Source organism: Carlito syrichta, unplaced genomic scaffold, assembly GCF_000164805.1.
Source record: "Carlito syrichta isolate Samal-C Ts95f unplaced genomic scaffold, Tarsius_syrichta-2.0.1 Scaffold303311, whole genome shotgun sequence".
NCBI lineage: Eukaryota > Metazoa > Chordata > Mammalia > Primates > Tarsiidae > Carlito > Carlito syrichta.
The window spans coordinates 51,474-72,410 of record NW_007247407.1 but is presented as its reverse complement, the minus strand read 5'-3'; the positions used below and the strand labels follow the sequence as shown (position 1 = coordinate 72,410).

Below are 20,937 nucleotides of genomic sequence, written 5' to 3'. Positions count from 1 at the left end.
CAATAAAAAACACAGGGCATATTCAAAGATGTCTGGTTTATCTCCCTGTTTCCCCAGTTTCTTTCTTCCCACTAGAGGTAACCATTTTTAACATTTTACTTATTTTTATTGTAAGCATTGGCTTTCTTAGGTAAATGATAGTGAATTCGACACCCGTTTCTCCATCTGCCTTCTTCACTTAATACTAAACCTTGGAGATTATGCCAGAGCTCTGTACTGTGCCTGGTAGGACCCAGAGGGTGTTCTCTAGAACTCCACTATACAGATAGACTTCTCCTGTTTAGGAACATTTGGGTAGCTTCTAGGATTTTGTTGTTACAAATAGTGCTGCGGTGGGCTGCCTGTGCATGTGCCTTTTCTAATTCTTGCCAGTTTTTAAAATTTTTTATGCTTTTTCTGGGAAATCATTCTTCCAGCTGCAAGGCTTAAGATCTGGGTAAATCTGCACTGTCTTGAGCTTGGCTTTGACCTTCCTTCTCTGACGCTCTGCCATGACTTCTCTTCCTCCCAACTGCCAGCTACTTGGCCTTGCTCCTTGGGTGTCTGAAGTTCGACACTGTGGAACTCCTAAATCCTGGTCTTCAATGACAGCCCAGTCTGTACTGCAGGCCCAGGTGTGGCCTCTCCCTAGCAAATGTCCCACAGGCCTGGTTTCTCCTACAGTGTCTTTCTCTTTCTTATTAGTCTGGTAGGATCACTTTCAGCGGGGTCACAGGCAACTGCAGTGATGGCGAGTGCAGCCCGGGGACAGGCTGGTGTAGTGGTGGAGGCATTCCAGGCAGACATAGACTTTCCAGGGCCAAAGGTCACATCCCACTCTGCAACATAAGGTCCTCCTAGAAACCCCAGTTCCACAGCACTCATGCCCTCCTGCCTCATCTCCTTCCTGGGGTGGGCTCTTCCGCTGGTCTGGGGGCTTGCATGCCACACGGCCTTCGTGCCTTTCCTCCACGTGTCCTGTCCTGACCCATCAGAGCTACAGCCCCTCCTCCCAGCTGAGGCCAGGTCCCCTCCAGCAGCGCTTTGGAACTTCACACGTCTGATGTGTCTCCCGTGTCTTCCTCTCTCCCCTCCGCTGGCTTTTAAATACGTCTGTCCTGGCCCGCACCTGTCCACAACCACACTCCATCTCTTTTCTGCTTCACAGCTAGAATTTGGGAGTGGTTGCCTTCGCGTCTGCACTGTTCCCCACTCCTCGGCACCTTTCCTGACACCTTCCCCGAATCAGCCCTCCAAGGTCACGACTGGCTTCCTTGTCACTCTGCCCAGTCTGCGAGGGCCCATTGTAGTTGGCCTCCTGCCAGATGGCACAGATGGACACACCTCCTTTCTTCTCTTGGCTCTCAGCAGAGCTGGGTCCTGGGGCTTCCTCCCCCACTACGCCTGTGACCTTCCCTTTCCAATTCATCTATGCCCACGACTTCACTTGGCACCTACACACAGTCCAGTCCCAAACCTGTTCCTCTCACCTGGACTCCTGAGTCCAGCTGCCTACTGAGCTTCCAGACTCTTGCCAGTAACTTGGAATCCCCACCCTGGGGTCAGTCGTCTCCCAGGGGCACCTTCTCAGAGAGTGGCAGCTCTGTCGACTCAGCCAGGCAACCAGCTTTCCGGCCTCCTTGTGCTTACCTCAGACTCCAGTTCAGCTTCCAGTTCTGTTGACTTAACCCCCAGAGTGAATCCCCATCTGTGTTTCCATTTCCATCCTCACTATTTGCATGCTTGGACTGCTGCAGTAACCTCTCAGCTGTTCTCCCTTCTTCCTCCCAGCTGTTTGCCTTTCTGCAGCCAAAGTTAATTTCCAAAGGCAGAGAGTGGTTGGGCCACTTTCCTGATGCATACTCTGGAGTGACTGCCCTTAGTGTAGCCCCAGGGTCCTCACTCTGGCTGGTGCTTTGTCTATAGCTTCTGCTTGTTCCACCTGCTGGCCCACTCCTAGGGTCCAGACAATCTGGAAATCCTGTAGCTCTTCTAAAGTGCTGTTCTCTCTGCTGCCCCAGAGCCTTTGGACCTGCTCTTGCCTCAGTCAGGAGAGCTCTCTTCTTCCCCTTTATGGCTTCTCATTCTTTAAACGTCAATTCAAAGGGCAGTGTCTCCAGATCCCTCGCTTCTTTCCCAGGGCAGTATCCTCCCTTCCTGGCGTTGCCACAGGCCTTCCTGATGCATTTATTTTGTAATTTGGGGCGTATGTCAGCCTCCCTATGTAGCCTGTGTATCATCACACTGGCAGGTCTTCACGCAGTGGGCTCAGAAATGCCGAGTTCCTGAATACATGACAGTGAACTTGGGCAGTCATTTGATCCCACTTAACTGGTCCTTATTGGTAAAGTCGGACCATGGAACTGTGCCATGGTCGCCCAGAGGTCTGATGTGTCTGGCTGCACTCTGGGGCCTCCTGCCTTTGCAGAGAGCAGCAGGCCTTGCCAAAGCACACCATTTCCACCCAGCCACCCCTGAGAGACCCCTGGGGGCAGCAGGCACAAGTCTCGGAGATCATGAGATCCCTGGGGCCAGGTGGGCACATTGGACTCTGTTCACCCACAGTCAAGATAGCTTCCCTCAAATGTGGCGGGGCTCCCAGGCCTGGCTCTGTGGACTCCCCACCCCTTTTCTTTCTGGAAAACCGGTGAGACGCCAGAGGGCCCAGAGCTTTCCTAAGGGGCGTTTCACACAGAGGCTTCTTCCAGCAGGGCAGAGCCCAGAGCGCCTTATTCTCCAAACTGTGCAGATATGAGGGGACCCAAAATAACTCAGAATTATCTTATTATTTTTTGGAGGGCAGGCCCCTTGTAGTACAGGCTCCCCCCACTCTCCTACCCAGGTAAGAGTTCTAGGAACCCGTCGGCATCAGTGGATGAGCTAGCATTGTTGTGAGAGCTGCATTTAGCTTCAGTGAATTTTTGTTTGGAGACTCTTTCAACTCCTTTGCCCATTTCATGACAAATGATTTACGAGTGCTCCTGCCCATACTGTGCTGAGTGTTCAGCAGTTTTTTACCAAAAAACAACATGATCCCCATGCCCACCCTCCCTATTCACCCCATCTGTATCCCTCAGCGACTTTTTTTGTTTCCCTGGATGAAAAACAATCCTCAAAGGGAAACATTTTGTTGATGTGGAAGAGGTGAAAACAAATAAACAAACAAAACTAAAACAAGCACTAAAAGGCATCAAAATCGACGAGTTCAGAAACTGTTTGGAGCTGTGGAAAAATCATCTCGATGGGTGGGTTGCATCAAACGGAGAGTACTTTGAAGGTGACTGAAGTTTAAACATATAGGAATAAGTACACAATCTTTTTTTTTTTTTTGAGTTTGAGTCTCACTCTGTCGCCCAGACTGGAGTGCAGTGGCCGCTCCCGGCCACCGCAGCCTCGACCTGCTGGGCTCCGGTGATCCTTCCGCCTCAGCCTTCCAACTACAGGCGCGCATACCATACCTGGCTAATTTTTTGATTTATTGTAGATGAGGTCTCACCAAGTTGCCTAGGTGGGTCTCGAACCCGCGGGCTCAGGCAGTCCACTCATCTCAGCCTCCCAAGGCGTGGGATAACAGACTGAGCCACCGAGCCCAGCAGTCCCCCTCGTACAGTGTACATATGTAAGTAAGATTTGTGTCCTAGGAGAAGCGTCTCTCGGGGAGACAAGGTCGCCTGTAAACCTATGTTGTGATTCTTGTGTCCCTCTGTCTCCCCCTGGTGGTCTAGGCTTAGCGCTAGTGTAAGATTGAAGGATGCAGTCCCCAGACACGAGGACAGCTGCTTCTGGATTTAGCAAAGCTGTTTGATCCTGGTTTTGCATTTCGTGATCGGAGTTGAGAGCTGTGTCTGTGAATCTGAAATCACTCCTCACCCCCGCACCACCCCGCTGGACCCTCTTCTCTGCGACGGGGTTCTCCTCCTCTGATACGTGTGTGAGTTGGAGGCAGTGCAGGCAGGATGCTGGAGGCACTTGGTGTTGGTTGTTTCCTGTTAGACGGAAGAGCAAAGCAGGCATAGGAAGGACGCCAAGCAGAGGTGGAGCATCTGTTGGGGTTGTAGCAAAGGCCTCATCCCAGGGTGCAGGTGGTGGACCCCACTGCCTGCGATGGGGCACCGCCCTTCACACAGAAGTCCAGGCCTCCACATGCACCCCAGGTCCAGTGAGGCTCACTCCAGGGGGCGATGGGGCCAGTACTTCCTAAATCCACTCAAGGACGTGGGCTGAAATAGGAATGCGAACCTTGGAAAGCTCTGGGTGACTGACCAGGGTCACCTTGGGAGCTGGCAGGGAAGAGTCAGAAGGCAGCAGCCTCAGAAGGTGGGAGTCAGATTCAGAGGAAAGGCCTGCCTCCCACTCCTTCCCAGGATCAGGCCCCGGGGTGCCGTTCAGACCCTCTCCCCACCCAGACAGAATATGAGAACACTTGCCAAGGAGCAGGCCTGAGACACAGGCTTGGGGTGTGAAGCCAGGGAACCTCAGGGCGGCTGGGAGGACCTGCATTCCTGCAAAACAAAGTGACGCCATCTACTGGTCACCAGGAGTCACTGCATCAGGCCCCACTGGGTGACTTGGTCTTCACTACAGAGTGATCTCTGGCAAGCGAGGGAGCCTGGAAGCCACACTCACTGGAGAGGGCAAGGTGGGGCGAGGTAGTAAAAACGGGCCTACTTCAGGCATTAGCAGCCTTGCCAGCCCCACAGCCAGGACACCAAAGGGAGAACAGAACATGTCGGTGATACTGAGGCCTGTTCACACACACTGCCCAAGATGCCCAGCAAGGTGGACAGGCGTATTTCCATCTAGAGAAGCCTGAGGGTCCGGGTGGAGGTGCTACGTTGGGACTGATGGCTCCTATTCCCTCTGTGGGGGGTGGCCTCTGCTTTCCCTTAGCTGCCGACAGGCCCCGGCACACCATCTGAGGGACAGACGGATGAGTGCCCCTCTCAGTGCTGCCCCTGACTCCCGCAGTCCCTATCCCCACCCCATGGGTGCATGGAACCCTGCCCGACAGAAAAGGTTTGTTGGCTCTGGAGTGAGTACCAAGGCCCCTGGGACAGAAGGAGGAGCCTGACTGGACCCTGGCGGTGCGGTGGAGCCCTCTGGCATCAGCAAAGGCTTTCTCACACTTGGGGGCCGGACTTTGTAAGGAACAGTGACCCTGGGCTGCCCACCTGCTGGCCCCTGCATGAGGAAGTGTGTGCCTTTCAGAATGGGTTGGCCTCAGAGATTCTCAATTCATTTGCTGATAAGATGACCGGGGCAGGGGGTTTTTGTCACACCTCAGTGTGGCTGTGTGTGGTGTGAATAGTAGAGACCCCTTCCTCCCAGACTCAGGAACCTCCTTCCTCCCTCCTCAAATGACTTCAGCCTTTGGGATTTTGAACTGTCTGTCACCTCCACCCACCCCCTCAGGGACAGGGTTTAGAAGAGGTTTGCACCACTTTGTACCTGCAGCCCGGAGACTCAGGGCGTTGAGGATAGTGGAGGCCACTGTCCAAGATGTGGCCGACTTTGGGTCTGGTCCCTGCCCTGTCACCTAATGTCAGTGTGGCTGTGGGCATTTCTTCCCCGCTACCCCCTTCTGTCATGCAGGCTGATCTGAGCCCATGCGATAAAGCAGGAACTGGCTTTGGACACTGCCTCATCTGGCGCCCAAGGCCCTGCCCTGTCCACTGCTTTTAAGCTAGATGCAAATGAAAACCAAGAACTCGTCAAGTGATGCCTTGCGTTTTGTGTACTTTCAGCCTTTATGCGATCCCTATTATTTATCTTATCTTTGTAGAAACCCTGTGGTAACAGAAATAAAAAATCCCTCCCCCCCGCCTTGCTGGTCAGGAGATTGAAGCCACCCCCCTCCCAGGGGCACAAAGCCTTGCCAAGCAAGGTTGGTGGGAGAGCTGAGGCTCCCCCAGCCTCCACCTCCCCTCAGGGCCATCCTGCCTCCTGTCACATGGGACACGAGGGGATGTCGCTTTGCAGAAGGTGTTCCTTTGGCAGGTGACCACCTTCCTAGCACTGAGGTCTCCACTCACCTGTTGCCTCTCAGAGCTGCCTTCCCACCATCCCACACACATGGGTCCCTGTTCCTTCGTCCTGGGTTTGGCTGCCTTTGTCCTAGTTCACATCCTCTGAAAAGTCCTGGCTTCTTAGTTCACCTTGTTTATGCAACGCTAGGTATCCTGAGAAGGGATGCAGCCCACAAAGCACAGCCCGGTCCCTGCCCTGGTGGCACATAGTTCATGTCAACAGCTTATGCCACCAGGAATGGGAACTGATCTGGGACATTCCAAAGTTGGGACCTGCCAGAGCCTATTATTACCAATACTAGATTCTTTTGATCTTCAGAATATTCTGCCTGGTTCTAAAGCACTTTCTAAAGTTGGCTTTTGAGCATGGGCTGTAGACCTGGCGGGAGAGAGACAGCTGGTGCTTTGTTGGCCTGATGTGTGAGTCCCTGGGCGTGGGCTTCTTCAGAAAGACAGTTTTAGGTGAATGGACCCATGCTGTGCCCTCCTTTTGGAGCTTGAATTTCACATCCACAGGGCTGGGGTCTCTAGAAGAGAGGGTGTAGTGTACGAATCTCTTCCCAGGCATCCCCAAAGATGTTTGCCACATTTTCCTGCAACTTCAGTGGAACTGAAGTTTCTGGGACAGTTTAGGAAATGTGTACTGAACCCAGTGTTGGCCTGGGGCCATGGAGCCTTGGGTTCACATCTCGGGCCACCCGGGGAGCAGGGGGGCTCTCACTGCCAGCCACTCACTGGGCTCCTGGGTGGGGACACGGACAGGACCCTGGGACCCCAGTCTCAGGATCTGCTGACATGGGGATGACAGAGGGCAGTAACATGCACCCCCACCACGTGCACTTGCCTCTAGTCGAGGCCCCTGGGCTCGAGACTTTGGCTTCCACCCTAAAAACAATGGGAGGCCCAGGAGGTTTGAACGGGAGCGAGAACTGGCCAGATTTCTAAAGGACCCTGTTGTGGCAGCCCGGGGTGTGGCCTGGGGTCGTGGATTCATGTTTCAGCTCAGCTGCTGAAGCCAAGTGCCACAGACTGGATGGCTGGTACACAACAGACATTGGTTTTTCACGATTCTGGAGGCTGAAAGCTTGGGGGTTGGGGTGGCCATGGTCAGATCCTGATGAGGGCCCCATTAGGAGTTGCTGATGGCAGCTTCTTGCTCTGTCCTCACAAGGTGGAAAGATCAGGAGAGCACTTTGGGGTGTCTGTCCTAAGGGCACCAGTCCCATTCATGAGGGTTCCATTCCTGACTTAACCCCGCCCAAGTGTGCCACCTCCTAATGCCATCTCCATGGGGTGAGGATCTTAACATTTGAACATTCAGTTCATTGCAATTCATACAGGCTTCTGAAGGCTATTTTCGTCGCTCAGCGTGGCAGGGTGTTGGTGGTTTCAGAATTGGAGGAGAGCAGACAGACCTGGGATGTGGTGGGCAGCATCAGCAGGACTTGGGGCAGTGGGATATGGGGAGAAGGGGGGAGAGGCTTCCACCTGCGTAGCTGGGATGGTGTCATTCTCTTAGATAGGGGACTGTGGAGCGGGACCCGGGCCTGGACCAAGGAGGACTGAGGGCTTGCTTTGGGCGTGTTGAGATGGAGCCACCTTTGGGCCATCCAAGGAGACCCCCCTATGAGGCGTTGAGAATACTGTCTTGGGGTCCCGAGACCTACGGTATCATTTGCATGGAGGTGGTCACTGAAGCCTGGGGTGGACATCTGTCTGGGACAGAGAGCGACGTGGATGCTTTCCTGTGGCTGAGGCATATGGCATCGGCATTCAGTGACCAGCGGCGGGGGTGGGGGGGCAAGGCTGCAGAGAGCTAGGAAGGAGCAGCTGGAGAGCAGGAAGTGAGAGTATAGGGCCAGCCAGGAAGAAGTGTCGCAGGACGGAGCAGTAGCGAAGGACACAGGCATTGTGAGCAAATTCCAAGTCCATGGGCAGTGGAGATAGCAGCCAGGCTGGGGTGGGCTGGGAAGGAGGGGCACAGTCAGGCCTTCTTTGCCTCCTTTGGTTGTGAGAGGGAAAGGAGAGGGGTCCACTGGAGGCAGGGAGGCAATGGTGGTTTGGGTTTTTTTTTTCAAGGGACGGGATCTTGCTTTGTTGCACAGGCTGGAATGCAGTTGAGTGATCATAGTTCACAGCAGCCTCGAACTCCTGGACTCAAGCGATCCTCTGACATCAGCCTCTCAATGCACTGGGATTACAGGCATAAGTCACCACACCTGGCCTAGTAAAGGGTTTTTTTGTTTTGTTTTGTTTTTAACCCACCCAGGAGACTGGAGAATATTTAAGAGCTGTGAGGAGGACCCAACTGATAGGACATAGGTGAGGGACGAGCGGTCCTAGAGGGAGAGAGGGCACACAGGTAATCCTCAGACCCCAGCTGGGGACCCCATTGCTGCCAGATAGCAGGAAGGAGAGACACAAGTGTGCTGGGGCACAAAAGGTGAAGCCCCCGACTGGTCCATCACCAAGCACAGGCGAGGGAGGGGCAGCCAGATATCTGGGGTGAGGTAGAGGCATGAAATAGCTCTTGCACAGAGGAAGAGGGTGAGCTTCCCAGAGAAGCATATGGCAGTTGCCCAGGAGCTTCCAGGGCATTTGGGGCCAGGAATTTACAATGAATGTGTCATGGCACCCATTTGCTCTCTGGGGAAGCTTCTTCTAGCCACAGGCCCAGAGAAAACAGGTTGGAGTTTTGCTGAATCTCAGGAGGGAGACAGATGGGGCTCGGAGGCAGGGGTGATTGAGATGGTGGGTGGTAGCATCCAAACTAGGCCAGTTGATGGTTTCAGCGATGGAGGGGCTCCGAGGTGAGCCCAGGGATCAGCTGGATAAGAGGGGGGAGAGGTCAGGAGGAGGTTGTGGGTGTGAAGGGCCTTGGAAGGTCACTGGGTGGCTCAGGTGGGGCCGGCTGGGCAGGAGGGGATCCTGGGAGCCAGGGCCCAGAATCCCGACAAGGAGGCTCAAGCCAGCAGGCGAGTGGTAGCAGGGGTGTGGGGACAAAGGCAAGCACTGGGGCCAGCGTGGGCCTGAAAGGACAGCTGAGCCATGGTCTGCACGAGCTCAACAGCTGGCTGGCTGCAGCCCCACCTGATTTTGTGTATAGCGTTTTACTGGTGCACAGTCATACCCACTCATTTCCACATTGTCTGTGGCTGCTTTTGCGCCTCAAGTACACCAGAGACTACAAAGCCTAAAACAATGACCACTGGCTCCTTACAGAAAAGGTTTGCCGACCCTAACTAGAGTCGTGCTGTCCGGTAGCCATGAATGCGTGGCTCTTTATATGTCAATTGATTAAAATTCAACACACACAAAAAATTCAGTCCCTCAGTTGCAGGAGCCACAGCTAAAGTGCTCAAAGCCACACGTGGCTCATGGCTCCCTATTTGACATCGCAGAGACAGAACATTCCACCATGACTGGAGGGAAGTTCTGCATGGCCTCCGTGGTCCAGAGGCAGCAGATGGCACGAGCATCGTTTCTGGGCCTGAGGTGTGGAGGGTGAGAGGGGCTACCAGGCAGCCTGAGAGACTGCAGGCTGGCAGGGGTCCTGCGGGACAGAGGTTGGGGGAGGGGTAGCCCAGGAATTATAGAGGGCACAGTTTCAGATCCTGAGTTCCAGGCCCTGTGGAAGGCATGGAAAGTGCTGTCCTGTTTTGGAAGCAGTGCCTTCTAGGCTTGCAGCAGGTGCCTGTCACCTTGAGTGACAGTCACCTGGGATCTCAGCCTTGTCCCCTGACACTATTTGCATGAAGTTTTGGGGCCCCAGGGTTGATTTTGTGCAGTTACTTTGCACCACACACCGCAGGGTGGCAAGGGAAGTAGACTTGCCTCCCCCACTGGCTACAGATTCGGGATGGCTCGGCCCTTCTCTTTTGCCCCTGCCCCAGCTGCCATGTGGCTCGTGCTGTGCCAGACATGCGCTCGAGCCCCCTGTTCAGGCCGTTTCTCCTCTAAGACGCTCACTCTGTGCCCCCTTCAGTTCCAGGGCCCTGTGAACCAGAAGACCTCATCGATGGGATCATCTTTGCTGCCAACTACCTGGGGTCTACCCAGCTGCTCTCGGAACGGAACCCTTCCAAGAACATTAGAATGATGCAGGCACAGGAGGCCGTCAGCCGGGTCAAGGTATAGGTGCTTCTGAGTCCCTCAGGGATGCCCACGCTCCTGGAGAACACTGCAACTGGGGATGGGATGTGTCCAGGTCTGACTTCACAGCCCTTGGCATGCAGAGCATGAGTGACTGAGGCACCTGACATGGCGAAGTTACCCAATGAGGCTGAGGGAGACATGTGCCTTGGCTGAGGAAGGCTGGGGCTGGGCACAGAGGCTCCCAGCTCCCAGCTCCTTAATGAGGAAAGGCACACGGACTCCCCCGGAAGCACAGTTTGTCTTGCTTTTTGGTCTCATTCTGTCGCTGAGACTGGAATGCGGTGGCATGATCACAGCTCACCACTGCCCCAACCTCCTGGGTTCACTTCCACTTCAGCATCCCAAGTAACTGGGTCTACAGGCACACACACATCCAGCTAATTTTTTTGATTTGTTGTTGTTGAAGTGTGGTCTCATTATGTTGTCCAGGCTGGTCTCGAGCTCCTGGGCTCAAGCAGTCCTTCACCTTGGCCTCCCAAAATGCTGGGATTAGAGGCATGAGCTACTGTGCCCAGCTGGGAAACACTATTTTAAAAAGATAATCACTCCAAAGCATTCTAATCCTAAGACAGTTTCAAATTTGGAGTTTCAAATCCCAGTTTAACAGCGTGTGTATTTTTAGCACCATTCAAAGTGCTTCCAGAAAGGGGGAAAAAATACATTATGTTCTGTGTAAATTCACTACCTTAAGAAAAATCTGACACACTTGCAGCTCCAGTGCACCTTGGATCATCTGGGTTTGAGTGGTAGGTGAGGCCAGGGGAGGGGACGGAAGGGCCACACCTGCCAAGCTAGATGGGGCAGCAGGCAGGGGATGCGATGCTGTGAGGTGGCCCGCCTTTGCCTGAGGCCGAGGGACACCTTTGGGGGTCAGGAGGAAGCAAAGCCACGAGGGTATTGCCTAGCCCTGCCAGCAGCGCCCTACGGCCTCCTGACTCAAGCCCTAGGCCCGCTGTGTGCCTAGACTCTCCTGTCTGCTGACGGCATCTCTCCTGTCCTCGTCATTCCCTCTGTACACAGGGTGGTCGGTGGCATTTCTAGCGCTCAAGGGGCACCTGGGTGGGCTTCTGTTGGCCAGTACGTGTGCTTGACGTGGCCGTGGTGTCCACCTGTCCCTGTGGGGGCTCCATCAGGCATCTGGCCTGAGTACCACGGCATTGACCACAAGACTGACATGACCTTGCTGCACCTCCCTTCACTCTGTGCCGACCTCTTTTTCTTTTCTCTTCCATGCTGCTCAGAGGATGCAAAAGGCTGCTAAGATCAAGAAAAAAGCGGTGTGTAGGACCCTGTGGCCCCGAAACAGCAGCGTTTCCTTGTGCTTCTTTGACTTGTCCTGGGTGGTGGGGAGGGAGGGTTCCATTGGAAATTCAAGTCATGTTGCAGAGCTGTATTTCCTGTCTCTCAGTCCCCCACAACCCCCACTCCCCCACTGCGGGAGGTGAATGTGAGATGTTTGTGAGTGAAACCACAGGTGCTTCATTTTTGTCAACTGCCTACTTACAGAGAAATGTAGTCATGGCTCGTTTTTATCCTCTGTGAATGTCTCTGGGTGTTGGAGCATGGCTCATGCCGTGGTGTAACTGTGTGACGTAAGCATTTTAAAATGTGGCATCTGAGAGGACAGTGTGATGAATCTAGAGCCTGTGCCCCCTGCGTAGTATTAATTAAACTATTTTGATTGTTAAATAGGTTTAATTTACTAAATCAGGACGACAACACTCTCAGAGTGCCCACGGGCTGCTTTCTCTATTGAAAAGAGTGTTTGAAGCACAAGTCAACTTTTAAAAATTGGGTTGACGTTTAGTTGTATGTTTATGAACCAAGTCGTTTAGTAAATGCTAGAGATTTTCTAACCAACCGTTGTCGTACAGAAAATATCAAAATACTCGGTGTCAACAGGCCCAGGGCAAGCCCATGGTGACTTGGTGCTGACTTGCTGCCTGCAGTTTCCTTCTGTTTAAACAGTAGGAGATTTAGTCCTACCCCTGCCCCCTGCCTGGAAGTAATGCCCTTTTCTGGCTGGGGGCTCCCTGCCCCCTGCAGTGAGACTTCCTTCTGCCTGTGACATTTGTGCTTTGCCCAGGGGCATCTGCTTTGATTCTTTCTCCACTGCAGGAATGGGAGACTGTCTTCCTCTGCCCATGCTGAGTGTTCCTCTGGGTGGCTCTGGGTGAAGCATAATGGGTCAGGCCTGGCATTGCAGACGTGCAGTTGGGGTGTGCTTTCCCCAAAGAAGGGATCTCTTGCCTGCAGCCTCCCAGTCCACCCCAGGGCTGCCCAGGCATGAGGACAACTAAAGCAGGCTGCTTCTGAGGCCTCCAGGCCCTGCAGTCCTGTAGAGTCACTGCCAGCCTCTGGAGGGCTCGGGAACAGGCGGATCCAGCTCGGAAAGGCCTCTGTGGCCAGCCAGAAGGCCACAGATTACATGGGACCAAGATGTCTTCCTTTTCTGGCAGTGGTCTGCTCAGCATCATTGCTGAGGGCACACTTTCTGGTCCATCCACATCCAAAGCCAAGGGTGGGGGGCACCTGGGACACGGGTGCGAGCTTTGTCCCCGGCTGCGCTGGTGACTATAGGGTCACAGTCCCCAGTCCACACCCACTGTGTCTTCTGGTGTCCCTCTGTAGGGTCTATACTGTTGACACCCTCCTTCCTCCGCCAAGGAGGATGATGGGAGACCTCTCCCCTCCCCTTCCCCGTTCTTGATTCCACCCCTTATCCCCACTTGAGTCTGGCCACTGCAGGCTCCACTCGCCTCGGATTGTGTGCATTTCAGCACTCACATTTGCTCCCCAATTATCACGAACCCAGTGTCCACCTGCAACTTCTCTGACTTACTTCTGGTTCAACCTTCTTTTTAGTAAGAGAGATTTGAGCTGCAATCCCAGAATATAACCTTAAAAGCAATTGATTTTGAATATAACCTGATTTTTAAAAACAGAAAAAGTTCCCCCATGGCCCTGCAGACTGTTTTTCGGCTGCATTGCTTGGGACTCTTCTCTTTCTAATTGGTTAAAAGAAATATCATCCTGTGGTAGGGGGAAAACCCAAAAGACCTTTTCCCTTGAAATCTGAGCTAAAATACACATTTATTATTATAATACAGGGTCTCTCTGTGACTCAGAGTTCTTAAGGAATTGTCAGCAGGGAGATTTTTTTATTTCAGATTTTCTAGAGAGTAATTAAATCACAGTTTTTGCTATTTTGAAATGGAAGATATACCTCCACGGGCTCCCTAGTGACCACAAAGAATTATTCACCTCCGTAGGTGGATAATAGAACCAATAGAACTTGTATTTCATCACCACTGTGCAGTGGTAATTAGGGTTCTCACTAGTGTAAAAACCAATTAAAGACTGTCCTGGTTTGAGGCAGACCCTGCATAGTTCACTCAGCTTCCAAAACAGCCCATGAAACATATCTCAGAACCATATGTGGGGCTTCCTACGGTGGAGGTGACAAACCAGGGTCATTTGTGTGGCAGCTTCTCCCGGCTTCTCTACATCACTGTGAGGACAGTGATCAGGCCAATCCTGGGCTCAATCCCGTTAGGGTTTTTGGAAGGCCAGGGCCAAGGCCGCTGATTGTGACTGTTTAAATCAGAAGGAAAGGCTGACATTTTAATTCCGCTTCTTTAATTTCCCCATTTCCTGGAGGTTCTTGGAATCCCAAATCCAGGAAGTATAGCCTGAGTGTACAGACCCTGTGCCTCCACTGAATTGGACAAGGATTGGCAGAGGGGCCCTGCTTGCCACTGAGGGAGGGGCCATGATACAAGACCCAGGCGTCTGGCTCCCCTTCCCGCTCAAGTTCCTGGCAGCAGGCCTTCCTGCCTCTCTCCCTGTGCCTCTTCCCACTGGCCCTGGGGACTCACAGTCTGCTGTGGGATGGTACGGGTGGTGTGCATTTAGACTTTGGATGGCGGCCCTATTCTAGAGTAGCATTTCCTTCTGCGTGGACTCAGGGTCATGAGTAGTACTGCCAGACCTTCCTTTGAGTTATTGCTTTTTATATTGATAGATAAAATTGTATGCATCTACTGTGTACAACATGATATTCTGAAGTGCATGGACACTGTGGAGTGACTAATCTAGTGAATTAATATGCTCCCCTCACACAGGTATCATTTTTTGTGATGAGAAGACTTTATGGTCACTCTCTTAGCATTTTTCAAGAATACAGTGTATTATTAGCCATGGTCATCATGTTACACAGTAGAGCTCTTGAACTTGTTCCTCCTAACTGGAATTTGGGTGCTTTGACCAACATCTCCAAGCCATCCCCGCCCCAGCCCCTGGTAACCTCCATTCTGCTCTCTGTTTCTTGGAGATCAACACTTTCAGATTCCACATAAGTGAGATCGTGCAGTGTCTGTCTTTCTGCACCTGGTGTAATTCTCTTAACATAATGCCCTCTAAGTTCTTCCATTTTGTTGCAAATGATGTGCTTTTTAAAGGCTGTATAGTATTCCATCGTGTACATAGACCACATTTTCTTTACTATTCATTCACTGATGGACACTTAGGTTGATTCCCTAATATGGCTATTGTGAATTGTGCCACAGCAAACACAGAGGTGCAGATATCTCTTTGATAACTGATTTCCTTTCCTTTGAATATATATTCAGAAGTGGGACTGCTGAATCCTATGTCAATTCTATTTTAATTTTTTGAGGAGCCTCCACACCCTTTTCCACAGTGGCCGTACTAATTTACTTTCCACCAACGGTGTACCAGGGTTTTCTTTTTTCTGCATCCTCACCAACACTTGCCATCTTTCGACTTCTGTGTAACGGCCATTCTGACTGGGATGAGGTGATATTTCACTGTGATTTTGATTTGCATTTCTCTGATGATGCGTGATGTTGAGCACTTTTCCATTTACCTATTGGCCATGTGTATGTCTTCTTTTGAGAAATGTCTATTTCGAGGTTTTTTTGTTTGGTTTGGTTTCTTTGTTTTTTGTTTTTGTAACAGTATCCACTGTCTTTTCTTAGAATTCTGAGGGAGACGCCCAAACTCTTACGGAAGTGGATCTTTTCATCTCCACCCAGAGGATCAAGGTTTTAAACGCGGACACACAGGTAAGCACGTAAAAGGCAGCCGTGTAAACTCACGTGAATGAGCGAGCTCCTGAGCTCACCCCGCATCCTGTTCCACAGTGGTGGTCCTGGTCTCAGCGGTGTTAGTGCTTTTATCTTTGCTATCTCCTCCACATGTGCACAAAGCCCCCATCCTTGGCTGCTGGGGGAGCAGGAAGAGTACAGCAGGTATTGGATGAGCTGATGTCAGTCACCCTTTAGGACTCAGTGGATGGGAAGCCCCCTGGGAGCCCTGATACCCTCTCCTGCCCACTCCTGGGAATCCTGACAGAGGAGGCAGCATCCCCCTATGTGGCTCATGCCATGGCCCACTCCTGGCCCCAACACCATGCCTGCCCACCCAGTGAGGCCCTCAGCACACCCTGACGTGGGCACTGTGGTTCCCCTTCCTCCTCCCATGTTTGTCCCATATGTACAGGCCTGCACCTTGTCCCACTGACCTTTGTGTTCACCCCCAACTGCCTCCACTTATAGCCTTAAATTTGATAAAGACTCAGGGAGACACGTGTCAGGGTCGGGCGTCCTGTGTGTGACACATCACAGACTTGGACTCTGTTTCCTGATCTTCTGTGGGTAAACTGTCTGACTAGCTCTCCCCTCTCCCTCTTCTAGTCCCCTCCCTCATCACCCACCTGTATTGGGGATCCCCAAGACTACCCTAGGTTCGATGATTTGCTTGGAGGACTCACAGGACTTAGGATGCTCACGGCAAAAACTTATTACAGCAAAAGGCTACGAGCAAAATCAGCAAAGGGAAGGGTGTGGGAGGCAGAGTCCGGGGGCCATAAGGCCCAAGCTCAAGGCCCAAGCTTCTGGAGTCCTCTCCCTGTAGAGTCACACTGGATGCTAGGGTCCCCCAGCAGGAGTTGTGACAACACAGATGAAGACTCAGCTCTCAAGGTCTTTACAGCGGGGAGGGACTGGTCACACAGGCGCCCCCTGCCTGGCAGGTACCAAAATTCCAGACCTCTAGAAAGAAAGCAGGTGTCCAGGCTAGACCACAAATAGCTTAGGCGGAATGAACCATGCTTGTCAGTTGGGGTGGTGGGAACCCTCCTGAAACCCATTCCCAGATACCAGCTGAGGGCCAAGCTTGCCCACGGGTCTTTCCCGGGATAGCCAGGGGGTCCTGGGTGGGAGTGGGGGTGCAGGTATCTGGCCTAGGGGTTGGCCGAACTGTGCCAGATCAAGTGGGGGGGAATGTGGGGGAGGGGGGGCTTAAGGAGGAACCAGAGTCTGTCATGCAGAGGGCACTGGTAACATCCAGACTACCTGGACGAGGCCCTTGTCAGGCTGCATCTTGCCTGCATGCCTTGTGTGCAGAGTGGCCTTGCAGGAGCAAGGCCAGTCGCTGTGGTCCATTGTTCACCACCTGGGGGGGGAGGTGCAGAAAAGCCATCGTGACTGCTCCCTTTCCAGTGTCCCTCCCTGGAAGGTTACTCCTGTGGTTAGGAAATGCCTTCATGCCTTTGGCCAGAAAACAAATCAGCCTCAGAGACAAATGTGGAGCGGTATCTGCGCAAAATGGATTCTGTGAGGAAGAAAAAAGCCCTGGAGGTTGCCAGACACCCGATTTTCCCTTGTGAGAGGAGGACAGAGGCACAAAAGACCAAATGATTAGTTTTTCAGAGCCTTGTGTGCAGCCTTGTTAGGCAGGGGTCGTAGGGAAGATGCTCGCGGAGATTCCTATCAGACGATAAAAGCTGCTGGGAGTAACAGGCCTGCTGGGGGCTAAGGGAATTGAAGTTGGCTACGGAGCCCCACTGATCAGAGTCAGGCCGCCTCGGTGTCTCCTGACCCAGGCTGGGCTGCCTGGGCTCCCTGGGAAGAGCTGGCTGAGGGAGAAACATAGGCCTTGACTCTCTCTTCTCGGCAGGAGGCTGGGCCAGGCCACTGCTGGGCCCCAGGGAACACACAGCCCGCAGGGAGGGGCCCTTCCCCAGAGCCACGATGACCTCTCAGGGAGGAGATGGCTCCACCCTGTCATCAGCTCCCTGCTGATGTTCAGGGGGCCCAACAGGAACACCATACCTCCCTAGTGCCAGCAGAGTCCATTTGGGAAGCTAGGGCTGAGGCAAGGGTGGTCACGCTGGCTGTGAGTCATCGCCTCAAAGCACTCTGTTAATTGGAGCCATGGTTCTCAATGGAGGTGACTTTGCCCCACTGAGGGATATTAGGCAATGGCTGGCATTATTTTGGTTGTCACACCTGGGGGGAGGGGGTGCTACTGGCATCTTACGGGTAGAGGTCAGGGATGCCCCTGACATCCTCAGGCACCCAGGATAGCCCTCCTCCATAAGGAACGATCAGCCCTAAATGTCAGTGGTGTCCAGGTTGTGACACCCTGACCTGGAGTGTTTGCTAATGGCTTGCCCCCGAAACACTCACTGTTGTGGGCCTCTCTCCCTCTCCCGACAGGAAACCATGATGGACCACGCCCTGCGCACCATCTCCTACATAGCCGACATCGGCAACATCGTGGTGCTAATGGCCAGGCGCCGCATGCCAAGGTCGGCCTCCCAGGACTGCATCGAGACCACGCCCGGAGCCCAGGAGGGGAAGAAGCAGTATAAGATGATCTGCCATGTGTTCGAGTCGGAGGATGTAAGTGAGCCCACGGCATGGCTCTCCTCCCATGTCCACAGCCCAGGCACATCGGAAGCCACTGTCAGGTGAAAATCTTCCGGCCGTGGTTAGAATTTCCAATGGAATCAGTGATTTTTCTCATGTCCCTTGAGTTTGCAAAGACAGTGAACACTTTTATTTCACATCATGAAACAGGTTCTTCAGGAGCTGTTTATAAATCGAGCCATCGTTAAATATACTGAGGGAGCTATCTATTTGAAGAAATCCTTTTATAAACATTTTCCCCTTAACATAATCTTCACATAGCTTTTTTGATATTAAAATGCACATTTTTGAATGCCGGGGTGCCTAAAAGCACACATACCTGTCCCCGAGGCTCAGCTCTGCCTTTACCGGCAGCATGTCATTTATATTAAGCTAAGAGATACTTCTGGAGTTTAAAATGCCAAAGACCCACTAAGAGATCATAAACCCTTTGACTACTCCCTTGAACAGGATAAGAGCATCTTTAGGAACCTAGATGTGACTCTTGTCTGTCATTGTAGCACTTTGGGAGGCCAAAGTGGGAGGATCACTTGAGCCAAGGTGTTTGAGACCAGCCTGGGCAACATAGCAAGACCCCATCTCTAAAAAAAAAAAACAAAAACCAAAAAACATTAGCTAGGCTCAGTGGTCCAGGCTGAGGTGAGAGGATGGCTTGAGCCCAGGAGTTTGAGGCTGCAGTGAGTTATAAGTGTGTCACTGCACTCCAGCCTGGGCAAAAGAGCGAGAGCCTATCTAAAAAAAAATATTACATGTATGTAGATATAAAACACAGAGTGGGGGATTGTGGAAGGAGCAGCAGGGGCCTAGATGGGAGAAGACCTGACCTCTGCAGGCTGATTTTACTTAGGGACCACCAAGGAGGCTACTGTCTGGCCAGTCTTGTTGTCAACAGGGTAAAATTTTAAAAAATTATCTATCCTCCATGGACAGTTGACCAGGGCATTCTTGTTCACATAAGGACGTGAGGATGTCTCAGGGACCCGGATAGCAGGGAAGAGTCCCTATATTTTCATGGTGATTGAAATACAGCATAGACACTGTGTTTGAAGGCAGAGTTTGAACCTGTGGGTGGGGTAGGCACCTTCTTTCTGAGAAACTGGCATCAACTGGAATGCTTTGGCGCCAAGGCAGATGTATAGGGGAAGACATTTAAATGATACACACACATTCTTTCCACCATCATACAGAGTGGAAGGCTGGGCAGGCATTTCTGGGTGTCTGAAAACTGAGGATGTCTTAGAGACCTGGTGGGGGTGGGCTGCAGTGCTGGGGGGTATAGGGCCAGGAGCAGACCCTGTGAAGGAGGGTGGACAGTCAGCTGGTGGGAAAGTCTCCAAGGAGTGGGAAGACCTCCTGGGCACCAGCTGATAGGGGTGATTGTGGGCAGAATGCTAAAGTCAGGGGTGTTGCTGCTGCCCTAATGTTCTCAACTTAGTGGGAGATAAGACTGAGAGCAAAGTGGGGGATGAATGGGGCTCCCAGTGGTGCTTGAAGAAGTCAGGCCAGGATCTGCCCAAGGGAGTCTAAGGTGCCCCTGAGCAGCTGCCCAGAGAAGAGCTCCCAGATGGAGGCTCCGTCCAGGTGGGCTGTGGGGTGAGTCCTAAGAATCTGCTGGTCTGCTGAGATCAGAGTTGAGCACCCAGGGAACACAGAAGGCCCCTTACTGTTGTCGGTGGCCTGCTCTGAGTCTCTACTTCCCCTGGAAAGTGGAGCTTAGCTGCGAGGGACTGAGGCAGGGGTAGAAGAGGCCACGGGGTGAAAGTGCTGAAATGGCAATGTCCCCTTCCCTGTCTTCTCCAGCGCTCACAGCCCTCCTACAGGAGGTGGATGTCCAGCCAGCCCACACTGAGGGCCCCAGCGGCACCTGCCCCGTGGCTGGGGCCTAGGCAGGGCTTCTGACCTCACAGCAGTGAATACCCACAGGCCAGGCTGTGAGCTGGGGCAGGCAGGAGGACCCCTTCTCTGAAGAGGCCAGCCACAGAGAGAGCCCCCTGAGCCACCCCCAGGCCTGGAAGGAGGACTAGGGAAGGAGAGATGGGGAAATGGGAGACAGCGACTGGCTGCGAGACACCAGCGGTTCCTGAACGGTCCCCAAAGGAGGCGCATATCCCCACAGTGCCCAGCTCCCTAGGGCTTCTCCCTGGGAGCTTCCATGGGGGCAGATGATATAGGCTGAGGGGAGGGACAGTCAGGGGTGGAGCCAGGAGAACTCAAGGTGGAGTCCAAGGGAGGTGGGTGGTCCAAGCCTGGCTTACAGCCTGATGATGAAGGCATCCAGTGCTCCCAGACCACCCTTCCCAGCCAGGTGACATCCTAGTTGGGGCCGAGCAGGTCCCTGCTTTCCCGTTGCCCAAGCCCCCTGCTTGACCCCCACCCCCCTTGGGCTGGCACTGCCACTGGTCGGCTCCCGACTGAGCCCCCACCCACACTGAAGGTGCCGGCTCCATGTATGTCCAGGCCAGTGGCTCCTCCTGGTCCTGGTGGTACCCAGGCACCGTGCCTCCAGCCAGATCCATCCCCCACCAATATGCTAGGCATGGGAAAGGACAAGAACATGGACTCCTCCTGCCTACAAACTGTTTAGGGCCGTTTGGGAGGGCAGTCCATCCAGTTTAAGGAGAGACCTCCATGCTCTCGCCTCCAATGGGGCCCAGCCTGCTTTGCCACATGCACGTTCATGTGTAGCACTTCTTGCCTGCTGTGTGTAGCCTGAGAAAGATGTGGAGGCCAAGGCTGCTTTCACCTGACTTGGGATCCTGTGATGCGGGGTTTGCAGGGGTTGCCTGTGCAGAACCCCCTTGGTGGCAGCTGGGGAGCAGGGGTGAGCAGAGCGGGGCTCCAGTGTGCGTCTGCCCGGTGGTCAGCCTGCATGGCAAGGTTTGTGAGCTTGGGTGTGCAGCTCTCACCTCCCACCATCTCTGCACACCACTGGGCAGTGGGCGAAGTCCCAGTGCTTCAGAGTCCAGGCCTCTGCAGCATCAGGGTCAGTGACATCCTCTGAAGTGGTTCAGTTGAAGTAGAAAGAAGCGATGTGCTCCATG

General features: G+C 53.1%; 1 protein-coding gene across 1 annotated transcript in view; it reads left to right on the top strand.

Annotated features, from left to right (window-relative positions):
- APBA2 (amyloid beta precursor protein binding family A member 2) overlaps positions 1 to 20,937 on the top strand; it is a 137,385-nt gene that overhangs the window by 100,870 nt on the left and 15,578 nt on the right. The window contains exons 6-9 of the mRNA XM_008058357.2: positions 9,991 to 10,136; positions 11,402 to 11,437; positions 15,161 to 15,247; positions 17,684 to 17,869. Of these exons, the coding sequence (XP_008056548.1) occupies positions 9,991 to 10,136; positions 11,402 to 11,437; positions 15,161 to 15,247; positions 17,684 to 17,869 (455 nt within the window). The remainder of the gene's footprint in view (positions 1 to 9,990; positions 10,137 to 11,401; positions 11,438 to 15,160; positions 15,248 to 17,683; positions 17,870 to 20,937) is intronic.